Consider the following 22,923-nt stretch of genomic DNA (forward strand, 5'->3'; position numbering starts at 1 on the left):
TTACTTATAGCTCAGTGCGATGATCTGAGGGGAGGCATCAGAATCCCATAGGGGGATATTGCTGCTTGAGGATGATGGGGCAACACCAGGCCTGTGTGTATAGCATTGCAGCCTACATTGTACATGACATGGGTATTTGCTATGTTTATGTGGTAGTATAAGCTGTCTGTTCAACCTTTTACCTGCCTACATCTGCTGAGTGTCATACAAATGAAACAACTTCACAGCTGCGCAGGTTATCAGTATGGTTTATTGAACGAATGAAAAAAATAACTATGCAAAACAAAATCATTTTGAAAGTCTACTGTACACATACAAAAAAAGTTACGACAGACTACAAAACAACTAAACCGTCATAAGAGAAAGTGAACTTACGGCTGTGACACTGAAACAAAATAAAAATATTTTTATAACAGAAAAATACTGCCATTTCAGAATTAACAATACTAATGAAAAGTGCCTAGTTTTAAAACATTACTCTAGCTTTTTAAAAGCTGGAACGTGTTTCCTGAGCTCTTTCTTCTCTTATAGTTCTAACAAATCTCTCAAACTGTAATAAGCTACTTGTCAGACGAACTGCCGCTGTGTCATAATTTGGGTTGCCAACTTTTCAATTGGCAGCTATAACTATGTCTTCAACAGTAGCTTAATATACACCTGTTATTGGCAAGTGCTGAAGCTGTTTGCAGCAAGAAAAAAATCATTACCAGCTGAATTCTGCATATCAAGTTGCTGTGAAATACACAAGAACAGGCCAGGCTAGTTTTTCCTACTCAGTTGGCATACTTAGCTATTGCTCTTAATCAAGATTTTGAAAATACAATCAAACACATTCCCAAATGGCAGTTCCTGTTTGTGCTCTATATCCCAAGCCACCCAGGGATGTTTAGGAAGCTGCACTGGATGAGGCAAACTCTTGCTCCAACAATCACAGCAAAAAGGCCCTGTTTCTTTGTTTACTCTGTTCTAATTTACTTTTGCCAGAGCCATGCTCAACTGCAAATTGCTTTCTTAAACCCTCCTGCATTCAGAAAGGTTTGAAGCTGCTGTGAGAAGACTCGGGGGGGGACGACACCCCAGAACTGTGCACACATCTGGCATATCCGTGCAGAATTCTGCACTGCAGTCTTTATATTTCTGACAGTAATTTCAGCTGTGAAGCAGCATCGGGAAAAGACAGTTCTGAACAGCAGAGTAAACACGTTAACTGCAAGCAATCACCTTTTCTCTGAGGATACAATTACAGGGAAATTGCCATTAGCCAAGGCTCTGTTCAGACAGAAGCTTTCCCTGGTGACTGTCCCACTAAATAGGAAGTGGGAGAAGGTACTTCTAGGAAATGGTATCAACTGAGCACCACAGTCACTGATTTGATAGTGATGGTGTGCTGAACCCCCCCAGCTGGGGGATTGGCATAGTCCTCTTGTGAGCTGTAAGTGTCAGATACACTAGTCCTGGACACCTGGCATTTGCAGAGAAAACCCTCTGCCTGGAAAACAGCTTTAATTAGGCATTGATTCTTACAGTGCTGTAGTAGACCGGACACATACACAGAAATGGTCAGTACAGAAGGGAAGATCTTAATTCAGATGCCTGTTTTTGGTCTAAAAAAAATTACAGTGTCTCACACATTTTAAAGAATCAACTATTTTCACATAAGAAACATTTTGTAATGGTAGACAGAGTCACATGGTGAATACAACTATCACATCATAGCCTGGTCATTTGAAGCTAATGCAACAAAAATCCCATATACACTGATTTCTTCTTCTTCTTCTTCTTCTTCTTCTTCTTCTTCTTCTTCTTCTTCTTCTTCTTCTTCTTCTTCTTCTTAGCTTATATTGGCACTTAACACTAAAGATGTTTTTCCCATTTGTTGTGGCAAAATTAAACCTTTGGGTTCTCTGATGATGTATGAATCCCAGACCTCATATTTGGACACTAAGTGATACTTTTGTAGTGTAGCAAGGAACAGTCTCTGCAAAGAGAAAAATAGAAGTATACTATGTTAGTTGTCAATCTCTGAATGCTCGTAGCTTACTTGGTTAGGCAGGTCTTGAAACAATTGCAGGAATAAGCTACACCCTCCACCCAGATCCTCCAAACGTTTTAAATTAATAACTTTTGTTGCAAGGAGCGTTCCCTACACATGGATATACCGTCTCCACTTTGAGGTGTTGTAAATCACTACAATCAAATGGTATATAAATTTTATGAAATGAATAAATACACATGATAAGCTCCACACAAGATGTCAGACACACAAAGGGTGCTCTGCACAGTTTTCTACAATCTATCTGATCACTAGGTTCAGTTCTGAGGACCTCCATTTCAGATATATTGTAAGTATAATAATAAAATTGGGGAGGGTTATAATGGCCCTAGAAGACATCCCATATGAGAAAATAATATGTTTAAGGATGTGGGAAAGATGTAGTATCCATATTTTAAAAAAATTCTGAAAGAAAACAACTGATCATGCTATTCAGAGAGAAAAGAAAAAATGATCTTAAGTTACAAGAAGTTAGGGGAGGAAAGATAATGAAAAAAGCTTAAAATCAGGAGTGGGGAACCTGTAGCTCCCCAAAGTTTGTTGGATTCCAACTCCAATCAGCCCATAATGTTGGCCAGGGGTAGGCAACCTAAGGCCCATGGGCCACAAGGGGCCCACGGGGGTCGTTTAACCGGCCCACAAGCCGCCCCCAAACTGAGCCGCCCACTCGGTGAGTCCCTGCACACTGCGCTAAACCTGCGCAATGCTCCGACGCCGAAAATTGTGTCTGCGCAGATGCAGATGCCAGAAATCGTGTCAAACCACGTCTGTGCAGATGCCGGAAATCGTGGCCACGCGCGCAATGCAGCCCACAGAGGGATCTCCGCTGGAGTGAACCGGCCCAGGCGAGGTAAACCTTGCTGACCCCTCATGTTGGCCGTGCTGGTGAGAGCCAGGAGCCAGTGGCTTCTTCCGGATTGCAGGTTTCCCATCCTTGCTTTACACCAAAGCTCTACTCCCCCGAAGAAAGTGGCTTTCCCAACTCATTGGGCCCCTTGTAACATTCTGGTGGCCCAATCAATGCTTCCCCTCCCTATGTCAGCCATATGACTATTGTGATCTCCTTGACTTGTTTGTCCTTGAACTAGAGACAAAGCTTGTCGCTTGAATAGTTCCAGGGCAATAAGGCATAATTCAGGAACAGTGACTCTTTCCATGGTGAAGCAGAGGCCATTCTCTTACCCTCCCCATCCCCTGAGCTGCAGCAACCAAGAATCATGTTCTGCTGACAGAGGAGGAGGCTGGACCATGATAGCATCAGGGGAAACACTCTTTTGAACAATGCCTCACCATCCAGGAGCTGAACAGAGATGGTGGTCCTCCAGATGTTGTTGGGCTTCTACTTCCATCAGCCCCGGTCAGCATGGCCAATGGTCAGGGACGACGGGAGTTACCATATATTATTATTCTAATTCATTGCACTGAGAGCCAGTGTGGTGTAGTGGTTAAGTGTGGTAGACTCGTAATCTGGGGAACAGGGTTCGCGTCTTCGCTCCTCCACATGCAGCTGCTGGGTGACCTTGGGCCAGTCACCCTTCTCTGAAGTCTCTCAGCCTCACTCACCTCACAGAGTGTTTGTTGTGGGGGAGGAAGGGAAAGGAGAATGTTAGCCGCTTTGGGGCTCCTTCAAATCCAAACTCTTCTTCTTCTTCTTCTTCATTTATATCCCACCTTTTTATCAAGGTGGCATCCATAGTTCTCTCCTCCTCATTTAATCCGCACAACAAGCCTGTGAGGTGGGTTAGGCTGAGAGGCAGTGACTGGCCGAAAGTCACCCAATGAGCTTCATGATGGTCAAGTGGGGATTTAAACCCTCATGTCCCAGGTCCTAGTCCAACACTCTAACCCAGGCTTCCTCAACCTCAGCCCTCTGGATATTTTGAGACTACAATTCACATCATCCCTGACCACTGGTCCTGCTAGCTAGGGATCATGGGAGTTGTAGGCCAAAAACATCTGGAGGGCCAAGGTTGAGGAAGCCTGCTCTAACCACTACACCACATGGCTTTTCGTTCTCCAGCAACATCTGGAAGGCCACAGGTGCCCATTTCCTGTGTTAAAGCAACTGATGTTGTCTCTGGGTCAGGAACTAGTCTCACCTGCATATATGAGGTTTCAGTTTCCACATAGTCTAATTCCAAAAAAAAATCAAGGTCTTGCTTGTTCTCCTAATATTTCATTATTAACCAACAATGTACTGTTTAAGACAGTAACTGTACATGACACTCTAACAAACTTCATGACTCGTCTCAAGTCAGACTCTCGTAGGCCTCTGTTTTTATGTGCTTGGACAAGTCATAAAGTCTGTTAGAGCACCATGTATAGTTACTCCTGACCTAACACAATTATACACACAACCTTCCTAATCTTTCCCCCTAAAGCGACTGCCTCAGACTGTCTTCCTGCAATCCAGCTGTTAACCCAATCCCTCAATGGCTCCCAGTTGGAGTAATTATTTACTTTCAAGAAGCATGAATGGGCTGCTTGCCCTAAAAAATGGCAAAGATTATGGCAGTGTTTGGCCACTTGACAATAAAAACCAATATCCAGCAGTTTGAGTCCACACGGAACTTCCAAAACAGATAAGCAAGCACAGAGTTATCTGTCTATAAATCCACTAAGTTTGATAAGTGTGATGCCTCCAACATGATCATTACTGAATACCTACCTTCTGTGAATTACAGGGATGTCTCCCAACTGGATTCTTGCAAACTGATCCAGCTTGGGGTGTTTTCACAAATGATACTAAGAACAGCACTTGGGATGAAAAGTTACCATCTATTCACAGTCTTAGTTTGAAATGCATGACTTGTGAATTTTGTTTATATGGAATGGAAGTAAAAGAGGGCTAGGTAAAGGTAAAGGGACCCCTGACCATTAGGTCCAGTTGTGACCGACTCTGGGGTTGCGGCGCTCATCTCGCTTTACTGGCCGAGGGAGCTGGCGTTTGTCCGCAGACAGCTTCCGGGTCATGTGGCCAGCATGACTAAGCCGCTTCTGGTGAACCAGAGCAGTGCACGGAAACACCATTTACCTTCCCGCCGGAGCGGTACCTATTTATCTACTTGCACATTGATGTGCTTTCGAACTGCTAGGTTGGCAGGAGCAGGGGCCGAACAACGGGAGCTCACCCTGTCGCGGGGATTCAAACTGGTGACCTTCTGATCAGCAAGTCCTAGGCTCTGTGGTTTACCCCACAGCACCACCCGCGTCCCTTAAAAAAGAGGGCTAGTTTTGGTCAAATATTCAGTGGGCTTTGTTGGAAGAAGCCTAAATTGGAGGGAGAGTTCACATTCCATCGCATCCAAAGCTCTGACAACTGGCCAAAGCAGGAGATGGGATCATTTTTCACCATTTGTTTTCTCATTGGTAGTTTTTAAATTCCTCCTTCCTGTTGAAACCATAATGTTCCAGGCTGGCATAGTTAAGTAGCCTAATCCAGAGGACTCTTGAGAAAGTGAGGGACAGATCCAGCAGGCCCAAGGTCACTCTGACAGGCAGCATTCCTGAATATAAGTAAACCTGAGGGCTGGCCCATTATGGCAGCACAGTGGTACCTTGGTTCTCAAACTTAATCCATTCCGGGAGTCCGTTTGACTCCCGAAAACATTCAAAAACCAAGGAGTGGCTTCCGATTGGCTGCAGGAGCTTCCTGCACTCAATCGGAGGTCATGGAAGCCACGTTGGACGTTGGGCTTCTGAAAAATGTTCGCAAACCAGGGCATTCAGGAGCCGAGTTGTTCGGGAGCCAAGCTGTTCGACTACCAAGGTACCACTGTATCAATAACATCATTTTTCATGTGCTGGGCTAGGGAAAGCAGCTTCAGAAGTACCACTGCTTGAGTAGAAACTCTTTGGCTCCAGGACATAATATGAGAAATAATTCTACTGGCAAGACGAATATGCTTGTGCCAAGGCTCTATACGTGGTTTAGCACGAAATTGGCTTTCTTGGAAATAATTGGGGCCTTGTGGAGCCAGGGGCAGATGAGTTTAATGATCTATAATTTTGTAGTTGTTGGCACATTCTTAAACTTGGATCGCTTTAAAAGAGGATTGGACAAATTCGTGGAAGGCAAGGATATCAGAGGGTACTAGCCATGATGACTATTCTCTGCGTCTATGGTTGGAGGCAGAGATGCTTCTAAATTTGGGTTCCCAGACATCCCCAGTTCCCGGGGACAGTCCCTGGATTTGCAAATCTGTCCCCAGAGAAATTCTATCCCTGGAATGCCCCCAGATTTGCAAATCTGTCCCTGGGAAACGTGGCAGCGGCAGCCTCAGCAGCCCAGAGCCAGTCTGGTAGTGCACTTGGCTCTGGCTGGCTTCAGGAGCTGCTCACTGCTTGCTGCCGCCACCACTGCAGAGGAGGAACCAGGGACGTCCAGCGGTACAGATTTCCTGCCCTCTCCCCCCTTTGTTTTGACAGATTGGGGGAGGCTCAGGAGTTGTGGGCAGGCGGCCATTGCCCAGGAGGGGTGCAAGGCGCACGGTTTCTCTGCCAGGCAAGGTGCAAAGCCCTTCTTTCGCACCCTGTGAAACATAAATGGGCAGAGTTTTTAAAAAACTGGGCAATGGCCAGCCGCCCAATACTCCCGAGCCTCCCTGATCTGTCAAAACAAAGGGGGAAGGGGGCAGAAGATTGGGGGAGGCTCGGGAGTCACAGGCACTCGGCGCGCCATTGCCCAGTTTTTTAAAAACTCTGCGCATTTATGTTTCACAGGGTGTGAAACAAGGGATTTGCAGCTTTATACAATATGCATGTGTGCTTGGGCCCAGGTCTTTTGCCTCACCATCCCCACTACTGACTCCCTGTTTCTGCTCAGCTTCAAAGAAGAATAAAAAGTGTCCCCGGATTCATTGAAAAAAATATGGTAACCAGATTTCTAAATGCCAGTTTCTGGAAACCGTACACAGGTCCTGTTCTCAGGTACTGCTTGCCGGTTTCCCAGAAGGCATCTGGGTAAGAACAGGATGTGGGCCATTGGTCTTATCCAGCAGGATTTTCTTAAGTTCAGATAAGAATGGTTATATGGTTGGCTAAGAGTGGCGCTGTGGGTAAACCACAGAGCCTAGGACTTGCCGATCAGAAGGTCGGCGGTTCGAATCCCCGCGACGGGGTGAGCTCCCGTTGCTCGGTCCCAGCTCCTGCCAACCTAACAGTTCGAAAGCACGTCAAAGTGCAAGTAGATAAATAGGTACCGCTCCGGCGGGAAGGTAAACGGCGTTTCCGTGCACTGCTCCGGTTTGCCAGAAGTGGCTTAGTCACGCTGGCCACATGACCAGGAAGCTGTATGCCGGCTCCCTCGGCCAATAAAGCGAGATGAGCGCCACAACCCCAGAGTCGGCCACGACTGGACCTAATGGTCAGGGGTCCCTTTACCTTTACCTTAAGAGTTTTTTTAATAATGGAGCAGAGCTGCTTTAGGGACTCTTATATTCATTAACTTCTCTTCTTCTACACACCTCTCAAGGTGATGTACGCAGCTATGTACCAGATGACATGACAGTGACAAAGGAAAAGTGAGAGGAAAGCAGCCTTACAGGGTGAAAAAGAAAATCTTTAATTCCCAGCCTTCTCCTTTTTATATGCACCCCTTGCAGATTTCAAGCACACCTCCATAAGATGATCGAGAAACTCGCTTTCTGTTTTAAATGGCTATTCTCAAGGATTTTGACTCTGTGCCAGATTCCAGATCCTCTATGAAACACCTCACATGGATCGCAGTGTATAATTGACTAACTTTCCTCCCTAATGTGATGAAGAAATCAGTTTGAAATTAGCATCTCAATACACTGGAATGAAAAGGAAATTAGGCTCCAATCTCACTGATATATGTCCGTACCTCTTTCTCTGAGGTCTGTAATGTAGGCTTTCATAAATTCTTTTTCAAACAGCTCACGATCACGGTCACTTTCTGTTATTTCGTCAATCTCTTGAAATGAGGTTGTTTCAAGAGGGTTATCCTTGAGGCTTATAAATCTGCAAAAAAATGAAATATTAGCATGAAGAGGGTTATATAATGTTCCTTATCATGAGCAGACTGTAACTTGCTATATGCCAAATGATTTATTGCCCTATAAATTTTCCGTTCTTCCTACTTGGCTACTGAGCAAAGTCAATTTATCTATGGGCAAAAGTTTGCTACTCTTTTCGTGGGCATAGAAGCCACACACTTTTCATGCTAATTAGCTGGAATAAACGTTAATTCAGAAGTAGCCTTGTGGAGGCAGACACGCGCAAGACTGAGAGCACATGCTTAATTATTGAATTGAAAGACATATTTTCTACCTCCTGAGGAGCATAAAAATATGACTCCACCCTCTCAGTTCAATTTTGCACAGCAATCTGAAGCAGGGGAAACCATGAAAAATATTTTTAACTCAAGGGAGTTAGCTAGAATTATGAAGGGGGGAAACACCAGATTCATATGTGTGGGATGTAATCCATTGGAACAGTCAAATGCAACATTCCTTATTTTCCTAGAGTGGGCACAGGCAAGGGGGACATCCAGTCAGTGTAACTTCGTGTTCCATTGGTCTGGAGAATCCTCCCCCTGCATGTGACCTGGGAGATGGGCGTGGCCCTGGCTGACTCCATAAAAGTCAAGTCACGCAACCATTTTCTCTCTCTTGCTCTCCTCTCTTGCTTGCTGCTCTCTTGCTGCCATTTTGTTCTCTTAATATAATTTTTGCTGTCTGCTGGCTCTCAGCCAGCAGCACGTACGCTCACTCTCCATGTGAGATAAACTGACAGATTGTTATGTAACTACTAAGGAAAACCTGCCTTTCAGGGGTCTAATTGTGAACTGAATGTGAGTAAATTTCTTGTTACTTTTAAGGAAAGACTCTTGTCTCTTTATTCTTTTAAGAGGGATAAAAGGGGACACCAGGAATAATCCATCTGGGCAAGCCAAATTGGATCACTTAACTAAAGAGATTCAAATGAATCTGCAAACTAGCTTCCTGGTATATTGAGGGGGATCGGCTCTGCTACATCACTCACTAGAGTGAAGGAAGGATACTTATTCAATATATCCTTTCCTACTATCCTTAATGGGACGCGGGTGGCACTGTGGGTTAAACCACAGAGCCTAGGACTTGCCAATCAGAAGGTCACTGGTTCGAATCCCCATGACGGGGTGAGCTCCCGTTGCTCGGTCCCTGCTCCTGCCAACCTAGCAGTTCGAAAGCACACCAAGTGCAAGTAGATAAATAGGTACCCCTCCAGCGGGAAGGTAAACGGCGTTTCCGTGTGCTGCTCTGGTTCGCCATGCTGACCACATGACCCGGAAGCTGTACGCCGGCTCCCTTGGCCAGTAAAGTGAGATGAGCACCGCAACCCCAGAGTCGGCCACGACTGGACCTTACCTTTACTATCCTTAACATTCCCACAATATGTGAGCTCTGCTCCTCCTGGCACACTTCCATGGCTCAATATTCAGATCCCTACTAGCCCCCATGAGACCATGATCAGAATTACTGGTTCTGAGAGCAAAGGCCTTAAACCAGGGGTCAGCAACCTTTTAGAAGGAGACAGCAGATTTTGAATTTTGAGAATGTACTGAGGGTACTCACCAGAAAATAGCTGCTGGGGGTGGCATAATGCAAAACGGCTGCCACAGGCAGCATGGCATAGCACATGACCAACCCTGACAATCTTATGCTTACCATAGGAAGTTAGATATGTTCTAATTGTGGAGATCACACAATAATGGTTGCACCCACACACTGATTGTGTTGGTTGTCCTGAATTTGTTTAATATGGCAGGATTATTACAGAATTAATTGGGCTAAAGGAGGCTTTATCTTATCTGCAAATATGGTTATGATCAGTGCTTTTTTCCTAGAAAAACAGGTGCCGCTACTCACCATACTCCCCATCCTTACCATGCTACAATTCCCAGCACCTTTAGCAAACTACAGTTGCCAGGATTGTTGGGGAAATTGCTTAGTGTGGATGTGACCTTCATTGCCCCTATTCCCCAACAGCAAGCCATGAACATAGTTTCTTGGGTACCTAAAAGAGTTTTCCTTATCCCCTCACCCCTTGTTTTACAAGCATAGCTGTCAAGATGCTTCTTCTGCTACCTGTTTGTGACACCTTGTAACCTGGACGTAATATTGTGTGTGTGTGTGTTGGGAGTTAGATTATGTGAAGAAAATGCAGGATTAGATTCCATCCATTGTAGAATCTAGGGGAATAGATCCAGGAAAGAGAAAAGGAAGAACATTTTTTGAAGTTGTTATTGATTACTTACTTTAAACCTGTGGTTGACTCACATATAGCTGTGGGCATCTTAACCAACTTATCACCACTCACTGCCAGTAAAGTGAGCTTCGACATGTTGACCAAAGCTTGTGGAAGATAAGTAAGCTCGTTTTTCTGCAGGAGAAGAGTTTGTAATTCTTCCAGCCTTGGGAGATCAAAAAGAGTTCCATAGTTAAATGCATTAATACCATAGCTGATATGTTTGCTTATATACTAGCAAACGTCCTATTGATATGATAATCTGTATTTGCCAGGCCATGAGGAAATGAGAAGGTTTCCAGGAAATGCATGCACTCAGGAGAGCTGAAAATGCAGGCCACTGGGAAGATGATTTGCAGGATGAAAGTAAAGGCACTCAGAAAACACCTGCCAAAGAGCAAGGCAGTTGTAGCAAAATTCCCACCCTCCTTCCATGAGAATGTCACTGAAATTTTCTTTCAGAGCCAGTGTGGTGTAGTGGTTAAGAGCGGTAGACTTGTAATCTGGTGAACCGGGTTCACTTCCCTGCTCCTCCACATGCAGCTGCTGGGTGACCTTGGGCTAGTCACACTTCTCTGACGTCTCTCAGCCCCACTCACCTCACAGAGTGTTTGTTGTGGGGGAGGAAGGGAAAGGAGAATGTTAGCCGCTTTGGGGCTCCTTTGGGTAGTGATAAAGAGGGGTATCAAATCCAAACTCGTCCTCTTTCCCATTTGATAATTTTGGAATGCAATTTCTTTTCTCATTAACTGATGGAGAATGGTGTTTGTGTGAGAGTGTGTATAAATGTCAGGCACAGCCTTAAGCTAAATACACTATAAACCAAGGATGTCGGTAGACTCAACTCCCACCATCCCGAACCATCATGTATGCTAGCTGGGCCTGATGGAAGCTGGAGTCAAACCACATTTGGAGGGTCACAGGTTCCCCACCCCTGATATAAACTTCCTTCAGGCATGCAAAAGAACACAAGGACTGAAACTGGGAAGATTCTGAATGCCTTTAGAACCTCTCTGTTGAACTTCATGCTGAAGATGTAAATGTTGGGTGAGGAGGGGAAATTGTGGGCAGGGCTGGTGAAGCCATGCCTCTGACCCAAGCTGAGCCTTCACACATTCTTTTTACCACCTGAAGATGGCTATAGAGTCTTAACCATAATTACTTTCAAAGCAGGACAGCAGACATGTGGCTTAGCTGCCACCAACCTTCCAGCTCATAGACCAGAATATTTGTGCACATCCAAGGTTTCATAGCTTCCACTGCAAATGATAGTTAGATCAGTGGGGGCTGGTCTACAAGGGCAAATGAAGCACTGCCACACCAGCCTCTATCCACCCTCAGCCAGCCCCAAGGCACCTGCCTTCTTACTTGCTACCAGTTCATGGAGTGGCACTGCCTGCAGCATCCTCCTTCTTAGGGCTCATCCACACTATATCCCATGCATAGAAAACATGCATCTGAGAGGCTTCCTTCTTGTCTGACACTTTTCAGGCATGGGTCTGAGCAGTTTTCCCTTTGCCCTGCCACTTTCCCCCAGAAAACTGGCTCTTTAGTGCTAAATCAGAACAAATGGCAATCCACAGAAAAGCCAATTCAGTGCTAAAAATCAGGTTTCTCCAGTGGAAAGCAGTGGAGCAAATGAAGGTGTGGCTAAGTCCTTAGTCTCAGTGTTCCACTTGCAGAATTCAGTAGTGGGGAGAATGGGGAAAGAACGAGAATCTGTTGTCTCCACCTCTCATTGGCTGTGGCTCCACTTAGAGAGCCAGCATGGTGTAGTGGTTAAGAGCGATGGACTCGTAATCTGGTGAACCGGGTTCGATTCCCCGCTCCTCCACATGCAGCTTCTGGGTGACCTTGGGCTAGTCACACTTCTTTGAAGTCTCTCAGCCTCACTCACCTCACAGAGTGTTTGTTGTGGGGGAGGAAGGGAGAGGAGATTGTTAGCTGCTTTGAGACTCCTTAAGGGGAGTGAAAGGTGGGATATCAAGTCCAAACTCTTTTTCTTCTCTTCTTACTGGTGGTCTACCTCCCTTTTGCTAATGGGTACCAGCCAACACTGAGTTAGACAACCTTCCAATCCACACCACCTCCAAATTTAGACAGTATAGTCAGTCAATGCTTCGTTTGTTACAACCAAACTTAATTTCAAAGGCAATATAAAGGACTACCTGTCTATGTCTTGTGGGAGATCTTTGAGGTTGTTGCTGCTCATATCCAACCACTGCAAACTTGACATCCGCAGCACACATATTGGAATTGAGGGGAAACTGTTTGCTGACACATCGACAAAGGTCACTTTTTTCAAGTTACTTAGCTGTAAAACAAACCAACAATTATGAAGAATTCAGTGAGGAAAGAATGCATTTCATTACGGAGCTTGGGGTTTTCATCTCCCCCAATATAAGCACAAAGAGGTATCTAAGAATTAAAATTGTATTGGTTTTATAAAACTAAGCTTTACTCAGACCCACTGAAATGAATGAACATGAAAACGTTAGATCCACTAATTCCAATAGGTGTGCTGTGGGTAAAACTTAATACCACCCTATGCATTCTTCCTGACTTTGCTTGTTGTTGTTGTTGTTTAGTCGTGTCCGACTTTTCGTGACCCCATGGACCAGAGCACGTCAGGCACTTCTGTCTTCCACTGCCTCCCGCAGCTTGGTCAGACTCATGTTTGTAGCTTCGAGAACACTGTCCAACGATCTCGTCCTCTGTCGTCCCCTTCTTCTTGTGCCCTCCATCTTTCCCAACATCAGGGTCTTTTCCAGGGAGTCTTCTCTTCTCATGAGGTGGCCAAAGTACTGGGGTCTCAGCTTCAGGATCTGTCCTACCAGTGAGCACTCAGGGCTGATTTCCTTCAGAATGGATAGGTTTGATCTTCTTGCAGTCCATGGGACTCTCAAGAGTCTCCTCCAGCACCATAATTCAAAAGCATCAATTCTTTGGCGATCAGCCTTCTTTATGGTCCAGCTCTCACTTCAAGCAATGCTAGAAACTTAAAATATTGCTCAGGCTACTGCTCTAAGGGTGCAATCCTATAATTAATACTCATTAGTAAGACCCATTTTCAATGGAATTAACTCCCCAGTAGGTGGGGAAAGATTGTAGCCTGGGTCTACAGTTCTGCACACATTCACTAGACGTTCACCACTCGGGGAACACTGAAGAAGATGAGAAACCTCCTTCCTCCAATCAAGATCCTCCAATCTTCTCCAATCAATGGCAGCAGCTAGAGGAGAGATGCTTCACACAAGGCTGCCATCACCAGTAATCTGGCTTGGGCTTCCACTGCAAATATTTGAAAGTACAATTAGGAAGACTCAGATACAGGCACACACATTTAAGCTTCACATGCCCCAGAGGGTAAAAAATGATAATTGCTCACTTGCATATATTAATTAAATGTGCTTCGCTTTCTCTTTCATGGAAATCAGTGGGACATAAAAGAGCCTAACTTTGCCTAGATCACACACATTATATTAAAATCAGTTAGGCTTGCTTTCAAGAAATGGATTAAGGATCAGAATTTTAATGTCCCCAGTTCTTTAGGAGACTGGCAAAGGATGATGCTTTGCTTTAATCTAACAGTTTTCCTGGAGAGCAAAAGACACCTGAAAGCCAAGAAATCAAATTAATCCTGTTTCCTAGAAAAGGCACAATAAAAGTAAACAAGCAGGGGAAATATGGGAAAGAATTTAAACAACATCTTCTTTTGCTTATGGGGTACAATCCACGAGCCCTTGTGGAAGAAATATGATAGCAATGTTGTGTGACATTGCTTTATTCGGCCTTGCATAACACCTGTATGACTCCAATATATTTAATCCAAAGAAAACCTTTGAGATAAACAGAAGTTGCCAGTAGCAATTCTTGCTAAATTTTAGCCTGTTTTCCAAGCAAAGATAAAGGTAAAAGGACCCCTGACCGTTGGGTCCAGACGTGGATGACTCGGGGGTTGCGCACTCATCTCGCTCTGTCAGCCGAGGGAGCGTTTGTCCGCAGACAGCTTCCGGGTCATGTGGCCAGCATGACTAAGCCATTTCTGGCGAACCAGAGCAGTGCATGGAAACGCCGTTTACCTTCCTGCCGGAGCAGTACCTATTTGTCTACTTGCACTTTGATGTGCTTTCGAACTGCTAGGTGGGCAGGAGCTGGGACTGAAAAACGGGAGCTCACCCCGTCGTGGGGATTCAAACCGCTGACCTTCTGATCAGCAAGCCCTAGAGCCACCTGTGTCCTTTCCAAGCATAGGTGGTGCTGAAATCAGAGCTTCCTTTATGCAGTGATGTGCTTCTTCCAGCCCAAGTTGTGCACCCTGGGATGTCTTCTTACCCTCCCAGATCACCAGATAATACTGCTAAATAATTAGATTGCAGAGGTCAGCCTTGCTCACCTACAGGAAACAGGGTACTATTTAAAAGCAGATTTGCTGGAGTTTGAGAGCACTGCATTTCTTTTTAAATTACAGTAATTGTTTCTCAATTTGAATGTGTGCATATAAATTTGCACTGTGCCCTTGCAAGCGCAGATAATCATGGCAGCTCCTGAAAGGGCACTGGGCTTTGCAAGCCACCCATCAGTTGATCACCAGTTCGATTTCAAACCATGTGGGTGACTTCATGTCATCATTATTTTATTTATTAGATTTATATACCATCCTTCATCAAAAGATCTTGGGGTGGTTCACAAGATCAGGTGATTGGCAGTAGGGTGATCCTTCCCACCATGGGCATAGCCAGGGAGGGGCAGGGAGGTCGAACGGAATCCATTCCAGAACTCCATTTGACTTCCAAAATGTTAGGAAACCAAAGTGTGGCTTCTGATTGGCTGCAGGAAGCTCCTGCAGCCAATCCGAAGCCACAGAAGTCAGACGTTCGGCTTCCAAAAATAGTTTGCAAACCAGAACACTCACTTCCAGGTTTGTGGCGTTTGGAAGCCAAAACGTTTGAGAACGAAGCCGTTTGAAAACCAAGGTATGACTGTATAATTTTTTCTCTCAGTCACTAACTCTCATGAGCACTGAAATGATTTTGAAGGGCTGTGGGTGAGAGACCAGCAAGGTATCATTTTAACCTGAATGGAAAGTGTGGGATGTACAAACTGAGTAGTAGTAGTAATAATAATAATAATAATAATAATAATAATAATAATAATAATTATTTATACCCTGCCCACCTGGCTGGGTTTCCCCAGCCACTCTGGGTGGCTTCCAACAAAATATTAAAATACAATAGTCAGTCAAACATTAAAAGCTTCTCTAAACAGGGCTGCCTTCAGATGTCTTCTAAAAGTCTGGTAGTTGTTTTTCTCTTTGACATCTGGTGGGAGGGCGTTCCACAGGGCAGGTGCCACTACCGAGAAGGCCCTCTTTCCTCTTCCCAGGCACCTCAGGCAAGCAAACCAAGCTGCATGCCAACATAGTGTTATTCTCGATGTCTATTGCTTTTTTCCCCCCTTACATATGTTTCCTTAACAAAGAAAAAACAACAAGCCTAATTTAAGGCTAAGATATGTGCTATTGCTATTTGAAGATTGTTCAGAGCTGTTGGTTTCGGGGCCTCAGGAACTTCTGGACTTTACCACCTTGTGAACCAAGTTAATTGGTGGCCCCTGTCCTCAAAGCTGGTCATCAAACTTATATCACATGGTACATGTCAGCTGCATCCCATTGCTGACAGAGGGGGAGAGCTTGGAGAGACAGGAGGAGGTAATTAGGCAGGAACAAGGGAGGAGCAGCCAAGTTGCAGTAGAAGCCTGAGCTCCGAGAACAAGGAGAAGGAAGGGGGAGTTCCAGGGAGAAGACACAGTTTAAGCTTGGACTCAGAGGGAGGGCTACTGGAAATAGCCTATCCCAAGTCGCATAGGCTCGCAAGAATTAATGAGAGGCGTGAACAGGAAAGGAAGTGTAAGTGGGGCTTTAAAAGTGGGAAGAGGAAGGGCGGAACTCAGACTCGGCAACAGCTAAATTGGAAGTAGATGCTGAGTGACTGAGCTTCAGAGTGATTTGTGTGTTTTGAGGAATAAACCAGAGTTAATTGTTGTCTCGCTTCTGTGAGAGAGACCCAACCATTACAGTACACAGCATGGATGGGAACCTGTGGCCAGTGTGGTGTAGTGGTTAAGAGCAGTAGATTCGTAATCTGGGGAACCGGGTTCGCGTCTCCGCTCCTCCACATGCAGCTGCTGGGTGACCTTGGGCCAGTCACACTTCTCTGAAGTCTCTCAGCCCCACTCACCTCACAGAGTGTTTGTTGTGGGGGAGGAAGGGAAAGGAGAATGTTAGCCGCTTTGAGACTCCTTCGGGTAGTGATAAAGTGGGATATCAAATCCAAACTCTTCTTTCAAGTGTTGTTGGAGTTTAGCAGTTCCCATCATCTCTGGCCATTGGCCATATTGGTTGAAGGTGATGGGAAATGGAGACCACAGGTTCCATACAGAAAGTGTTCTATGGACCAATAGCACACAAGTAACATTTGCAACCATTTCTGGAACCACAGCAATATTTCAAAGTGTACCTGTGTGCCAGTGGATCACATGCTACTCGCTCCATGCATTCAGATTACTGGGAGCAGTTCTTACACAGAAAGGGAAAAAAACCAAAGATGATGGTATATAAATCAACCCTTGAAAATACTGGGGTAAGACTGAGAATGAAGAGCTTGCTTATGCCATTTTGATTATCCTGCATTAAGTCTTGTCTTTGTCCAAATTACCAACGATAGGTACAGCATTGATTTTAACAAGAAACGAAATAAAATCTCCCATAATTGCTGGGTGCTTGAAGCCATGTCATGAACTCTGAATATCGAACTGGAAAAGCAAGTAAGCAGTAAGAGACTTCTGGTAGCAAGATGGCCACAGAGATAATTCAAGTTGAATGCCAAACTTTATTAGCAGCAAGGGTATATAAAGGTCAAGCAGATGTCAGTGAACAAGTTGTCACCTCCTCCCCTGTAAAAAGATCCCTGTTTTCCTATCTCAAAAAGACCTGGTCAGTCATGATGTCCTTCAGAAGCTGCCAAGTATTTCAGCATCCTAGGCCAACTGCTAGACTGCAAAAAAATTATGTAATGTGAATATGAAGGTGTAACAACGTGAATAATATTTCACGACTAATAAGACACTCACTAAATAGACAGGGTGTACATGGGAAATATAATGGATAATTGACTGATTGGTCTGAATGATTACTCAGGGCTCTCCTCCCGCTTTTTTGTCATCACAACCCCATGAGGCAGGTTAGCCTGGAAGAGAGTAATAAGCTTTGTAAGCTTTATGGCTGAGATTTATGGATTTGAAATTGAAACCCTGGTGGTGCTAGTCTGATGCTAGTGTCCCTCTCCCACAATAGCTGTTTTCTGGAATTGTCCCAGAAGTGGGAGCAGAATCACTGGAACACAGTGCCACCGCAATAAAGGGGATCTGTAAGTGCAGTCATACCTCAGGTTACAGACGCTTCAGGTTGCGCATTTTCGGGTTGTGCACCACGGCGAAACCGGAAGTACCGGAACAGGTTACTTCCGGGTTTCGGTGCTTTGTGCATGCGCAGAAGTGCTAAATTGCACTTTGCGCATAAGCGCTAAATTGTGACCCGTGCATGCGCAGGCACGGCACTGCGAGTTGCAAATGCTGCGGGTTGCAAACGTGCATCCCACACGGATCACGTTCACAACCCGAGCATCCACTGTACGGGTGCTTGTTCCTGTTTCTTTCTCTCTGGTACTCAAAATCTTTTCTTGCTTCACAATTTATTTTGATGCTGATCTTCTACCGCTTTTAAGTAATCTCTGTTGCAGAGCATGCAGTTATTTGGGTGCCAAAGACAGCATTTCTATAAGCAACTTCACCTCAAGTCTCAGGTTTTCTGGATTAGCAACATGGAATGCACTACAACAGCTTGTCAGTTAGTGCTGGGAAATGAAATACAAATAGGTATGAGAAGAAGGGGGAGATTGTTGGAGTGGCATAGAATTGGAGAGTTGGAAGGGACCACAAGGATCTTCTCCTCCAAACTCTTGCATTGCTGGAATCTTTTGCCCAAAGTGGGGCATACAGTGGTACCTCGGGTTACATACGCTTCAGGTTACAGACTCCGCTAACCCAGAAATAGTACCTCGAGTTAAGAACTTTGCTTCAGGATGAGAACAGAAATCATGCTCCGGCAGCAGCGGGAGGCCCCATTAGCTAAAGTGGTGCTTCAGGTTAAGAACAGTTTCAGGTTAAGAATGGACCTCCGGAACAAATTAAGTACTTAACCCGAGGTACCACTGTACTTTGTTCCAAAACCAGTAGCATTCTTATATTATGTTTTTCCTTTGTAGTTCTGAAGGAGGGATAGCCTTAAGGTCCATATATTATCCCTCTGAGCTTCCTCTGTCACCAAAGCAGTTCGATGGTTTTAGATGATGCTGGACTTTTGCTACACCCTATTTTTTTAAAAAAAATAATAATTTTTATTTGATTTTACAGGTATAGAATTATAACAAAACAACCATATACATCCACATTTAAAGATTCCTTTGAATCTCTGGACTTCTCACCTTCCCCTCCATGGGTCCAATTATTAACCTTTTCTACTGCATCTTTTTCAGTTATCCATACTTTATATAATTCCATTATCTCCATAGTACTTGCTACATTAAAAGTGTTATTGCAATCCTGCTTATAGTGGTCTCTAAGGTAAATTATCATTTCCCCCCATTCTTTGTTAAAGTTTAGGTCTTCTTGGTCTCTGAGCTTTCTGGTCAGTTCCACCATTTCAGCATAGTCCAACAATTTAATTTGTCATTCTTCTCTGGTAGGGACTTTATCTTCTTTCCATCTCTGGGCTAATAACATCCAGGCAGCTGTTGTCGCATATATAAAAGGTCTTTTCTGCTCCCTTGGAATATCTGAACCTATAATTCCTAATACAAAAGCCTTTGGTTTTTTTGTGTTTTTTTGCAAAAGTTAATTTAAACATTTTTTTTATCTCATGATATATCATTTCCCAGAATGTTTTTATTACCTTACAGGACCACCACATATGATAAAAGGTGACTTCCTTTTCTTTAAATCTCCAATAGATATTTGTACCTGTATTATATATTTTTGCTAACTTACTTGGAGTCAGATGTCACCCCCTAACTTTTTACTCATAGGGCATATGAGCAAGGCCAGGATTCATTGTGTACACCCTCTCTGGGTCCAATCCAGTCTCCAGAGCCTCTGTCCCTGCTCCTCAACATCTTTGCTGTTGCAAGTTCACCTGTCCCCTCCAAGCATACCAGCAGTGACAAACTAGAATCCTTCCTTGGGATCTCCAAGTGGTTATTGTTGACTTGCAGAGGGGCCGGGAGGCCAGCTGGCAAGCCCAGCTCAGATGTCTCCATTCAACTGGGAGCAGTTGTGGACCACCGGTATGAAGTTTACGGCATGTAATGCCTTAAAGGAGAATATTATGAAAATGATTTACAGGTGGTACATGACCCCAGTTAAGCTTGCAAAAATTTATCACCTGCCTGACAACAAGTGTTGGAAATGTAAAGAAGCTGAGGGAACATTCTTTCATCTTTGGTGGACGTGCCCAAGGGTTAAGGCTTACTGGGAAATGATCTATAATGAACTGAAGAAGGTATTTAAATTTACCTTTCCAAAGAAACCAGAGGCCTTCCTTTTGGGCATAGTCGGCCAATTGGTGCCAAAGAAAGACAGAACATTTTTTATGTACGCAACAACAGCAGCAAGAATACTTCTCGCTAAATATTGGAAGACACAAGATTTGCCCACCGTGGAAGAATGGCAGATGCAAGTGATTGACTATATGGAGATGGCAGAAATGACCGGCAGAATCCGAGACCTGGGAGAAGAGTTGATGAAAGAGGATTGGAAAAAGTTCAAGGATTATCTACAGAAATATTGTAAAATGTTTGAATGTTAAAATGATGTGGGATGTGAAGGTAACAGGGCATTTGGGATATGGTTAAAAGAGCTATGAAAAAAGAATCTTAAAAAAGAGAAGGGGGGTATGACTAGAATAATATTATGTCAAAGTATATAAGGTGGAGTAAAGGACCAAGATAAGGGAAATTAGAGACATAATAAGTGGGAATATATAATTATAAATGAGGTTTGAAAGAGGGTTAGAATTTGCTGAATTTGACGGAATAAAGAGGAATACAAAAAAGGGAGACGTGAGGAGGTCAGGAAAGAGGGATATAGAACCTTGAAACTTAAAAGTGGATTCTTTTTCTTTTTCTTTTCTTTATTAAGTGTGTGTTTTCTGTTTTCTGTTTTGATTTATGTGATTGTTTGATTTCTATGTTTTGTAAAATCCCAATAAACATTTATTTAAAAAAAAAAAAGATGTCTCCATTCATCGGCCCGTGCTCTGACGTAAATCAGCGACCCGAACTTCAAAAGCCAGGGCACGCAATTAGCAGAGTGTACTGCGCACACAGAAGTAGGCGTGAGGCGTAAGTCATTCTACAGCTACAGATTTATTAAACATAAATCAGAACAAAGAAACATGTCGTCTCTCTCTCATGTCGTCTCGGAAAGAACAGCGAAAGCTATACACAAACGGAAGTTCCCAGCATACTGTGCTGGAGTGTAAACAGTGTAAACAGACATGTGACATGCAACAATTCCACACGTCTGTTCCTTAAGTTGGAACAGAATTCTCAACAGTTGTGTGGATTGGACCCCAAGGGAGAGGTGCTCTTAGGGCACGTTGCCCAAGGGACTGCCAAACCTGGAAACAACATTGCAGATGAGATTTTGGGGACCAACACAGGTCATCCAGTTTGTATGATAAGCTCTGCACTGTGGGGGGAAAGCTATTTGCTTCTTTCTGGTACCATCTTTGTCCAATTCCCATATGTTAATGTACCCAAATGAACACACAGAAGACTAACTTGAATATACGTCTTTAGTCTTACGTTTTTAGTTATATAACTCTTGAGTGATGTACAGAAGGCCCATGGTTCAATACCCTGGCATCTTCAGGGAAGGCAGGAAATGTGCCCCCCATCTGAAATCCTGGAGTATTTGACACTCTGTATTGATAATACTATTGATAATAATTGATAATTGTGGTGCTGGAGGAGACTCATGAGAGTCCCATGGACTGCAAGAAGATCAAACCTATCCATTCTTAAGGAAATCAGCCCTGAGTGCTCACTGGAAGGACAGATCCTGAAGCTGAGGCTCCAGTACTTTGGCCGCCTCGTGAAAAGAGAAGACTCCCTGGAAAAGACCCTGATGTTGGGAAAGATGGAGGGCACAAGGAGAAGGGGACAGCAGAGGACAAGATGGTTGGACAATGTTCTCGAAGCTACCAGCATGAGTTTGACCAAACTGCGGGAGGCAGTGGAAGACAGGAGTGCCTGGCATGCTCTGGTCCATGGGGTCACAAAGAGTTGGACACGACTAAACAACAACAACAACAACATTGATAATACTGAACTAGATGGACCAATGGTCTGACTTGGGGGGGATGCATATATACACACCTACTGTGGGCTGTTTGGTTTCCCCAATTTTCTTAGTTTTATATCACAAAGAGTGCCTCCCTTCTACTTCATAATCCCTTGGAAATGGAATGTGACAAAGAAATATGAAGAAATGGACTAACGCAGGAGAGGAGAAACTTGGGTTAGCTGTGCCTCAGAATTTATATGGGGTTCTGATTATACTGTGTAAAGAACAGCTCCTCTGGGCTCTTTCATGTAGGGCTATATTTAACAAACTGTGTCTGGCTTCTATATGGCATGGAAGCCAAGCCGAGTTTTTATTTCATTTCCCCCCCCCAACTCCCTGAAATGCTAACAACAGTTCCCTGAGGTATAGGACACAGAGGAAATTATGGCAGCTGAATAGTATATTTAATAAAGGAAGTCATGTACATTTTATTTCCTTTAGAAGAATGATGGGTTTTTGCACCTTCGGTAACATTTTATTTTTAAACAAGTGCACCAAGCTTATCAGTTTTACCTCGGCAGTTTATTTTGCCACCTCTATATTTCCCCCTTTTTAAGCACTTTGTTATCCAACTCTGAATCAGTTATAATGCAAGCTTTGTGCAAGCTTCATTTTATACCACATTTGACAGTCAAACTACCCAGCCGCCATTACTGCTGTCCTCATTTTTAATCAAAATTGTCATCTTTATTTGACAAACGACCTATATTTCTGCTTATCTTAATCATTCTGCTTTAAAATATAGCCTGTGCAACATTCCAGAAGACCCCCGTTGCTTTGCTTCCCAACTCTCTGGCAGTGAAAGTTTTGGCTGAGAGAAAAGGACGCCACGTCCCTGAACGGAAAGAGTTGTTTGATTAATGGGTGTGTTTTCAGTTCTGCTTTATTTATTTTTTGTCATTGAAAAGGATCCGCTGATAAGGTCACCTGCTTGTAGTTTTAGTGTGAGCTGCCCATTTCGTAGCATGTCAGAATGAGAGGCCTGTGATCATTTTAGTTCTTGGCTACCTCTCCGAAACAAAGCTATATAGTCAATTAAATTCAACTCATGTGCCATATTCCAACAAGCTGAAACCTGCACAGGGCCAGCCAAACCATGATCCAAGATCAGCATCATGGCTCAAGGAGTAGATCAGGAGAGGCAGCAGATCGCCTGG

The 22,923-nt window shown here is 44.1% G+C and overlaps 1 protein-coding gene across 2 annotated transcripts in view; it reads right to left on the reverse strand.

Moving 5' to 3' along the window:
• Positions 1 to 232: 232 nt before the first annotated feature.
• The window catches only part of LRRC2 (leucine rich repeat containing 2), an 86,303-nt gene continuing 63,612 nt past the window's right edge, over positions 233 to 22,923 (reverse strand). For both annotated transcript variants that reach the window (XM_053408221.1, XM_053408220.1), the window contains exons 6-9: positions 12,472 to 12,617; positions 10,314 to 10,469; positions 7,899 to 8,035; positions 233 to 1,978 (exon numbers count right to left, since the gene is read on the reverse strand). In XM_053408221.1, the coding sequence (XP_053264196.1) occupies positions 1,929 to 1,978; positions 7,899 to 8,035; positions 10,314 to 10,469; positions 12,472 to 12,617 (489 nt within the window). In that variant the 3' untranslated portion in view covers positions 233 to 1,928. The remainder of the gene's footprint in view (positions 1,979 to 7,898; positions 8,036 to 10,313; positions 10,470 to 12,471; positions 12,618 to 22,923) is intronic.

Source organism: Podarcis raffonei, chromosome 11 (assembly GCF_027172205.1).
Source record: "Podarcis raffonei isolate rPodRaf1 chromosome 11, rPodRaf1.pri, whole genome shotgun sequence".
Lineage (NCBI taxonomy): Eukaryota > Metazoa > Chordata > Lepidosauria > Squamata > Lacertidae > Podarcis > Podarcis raffonei.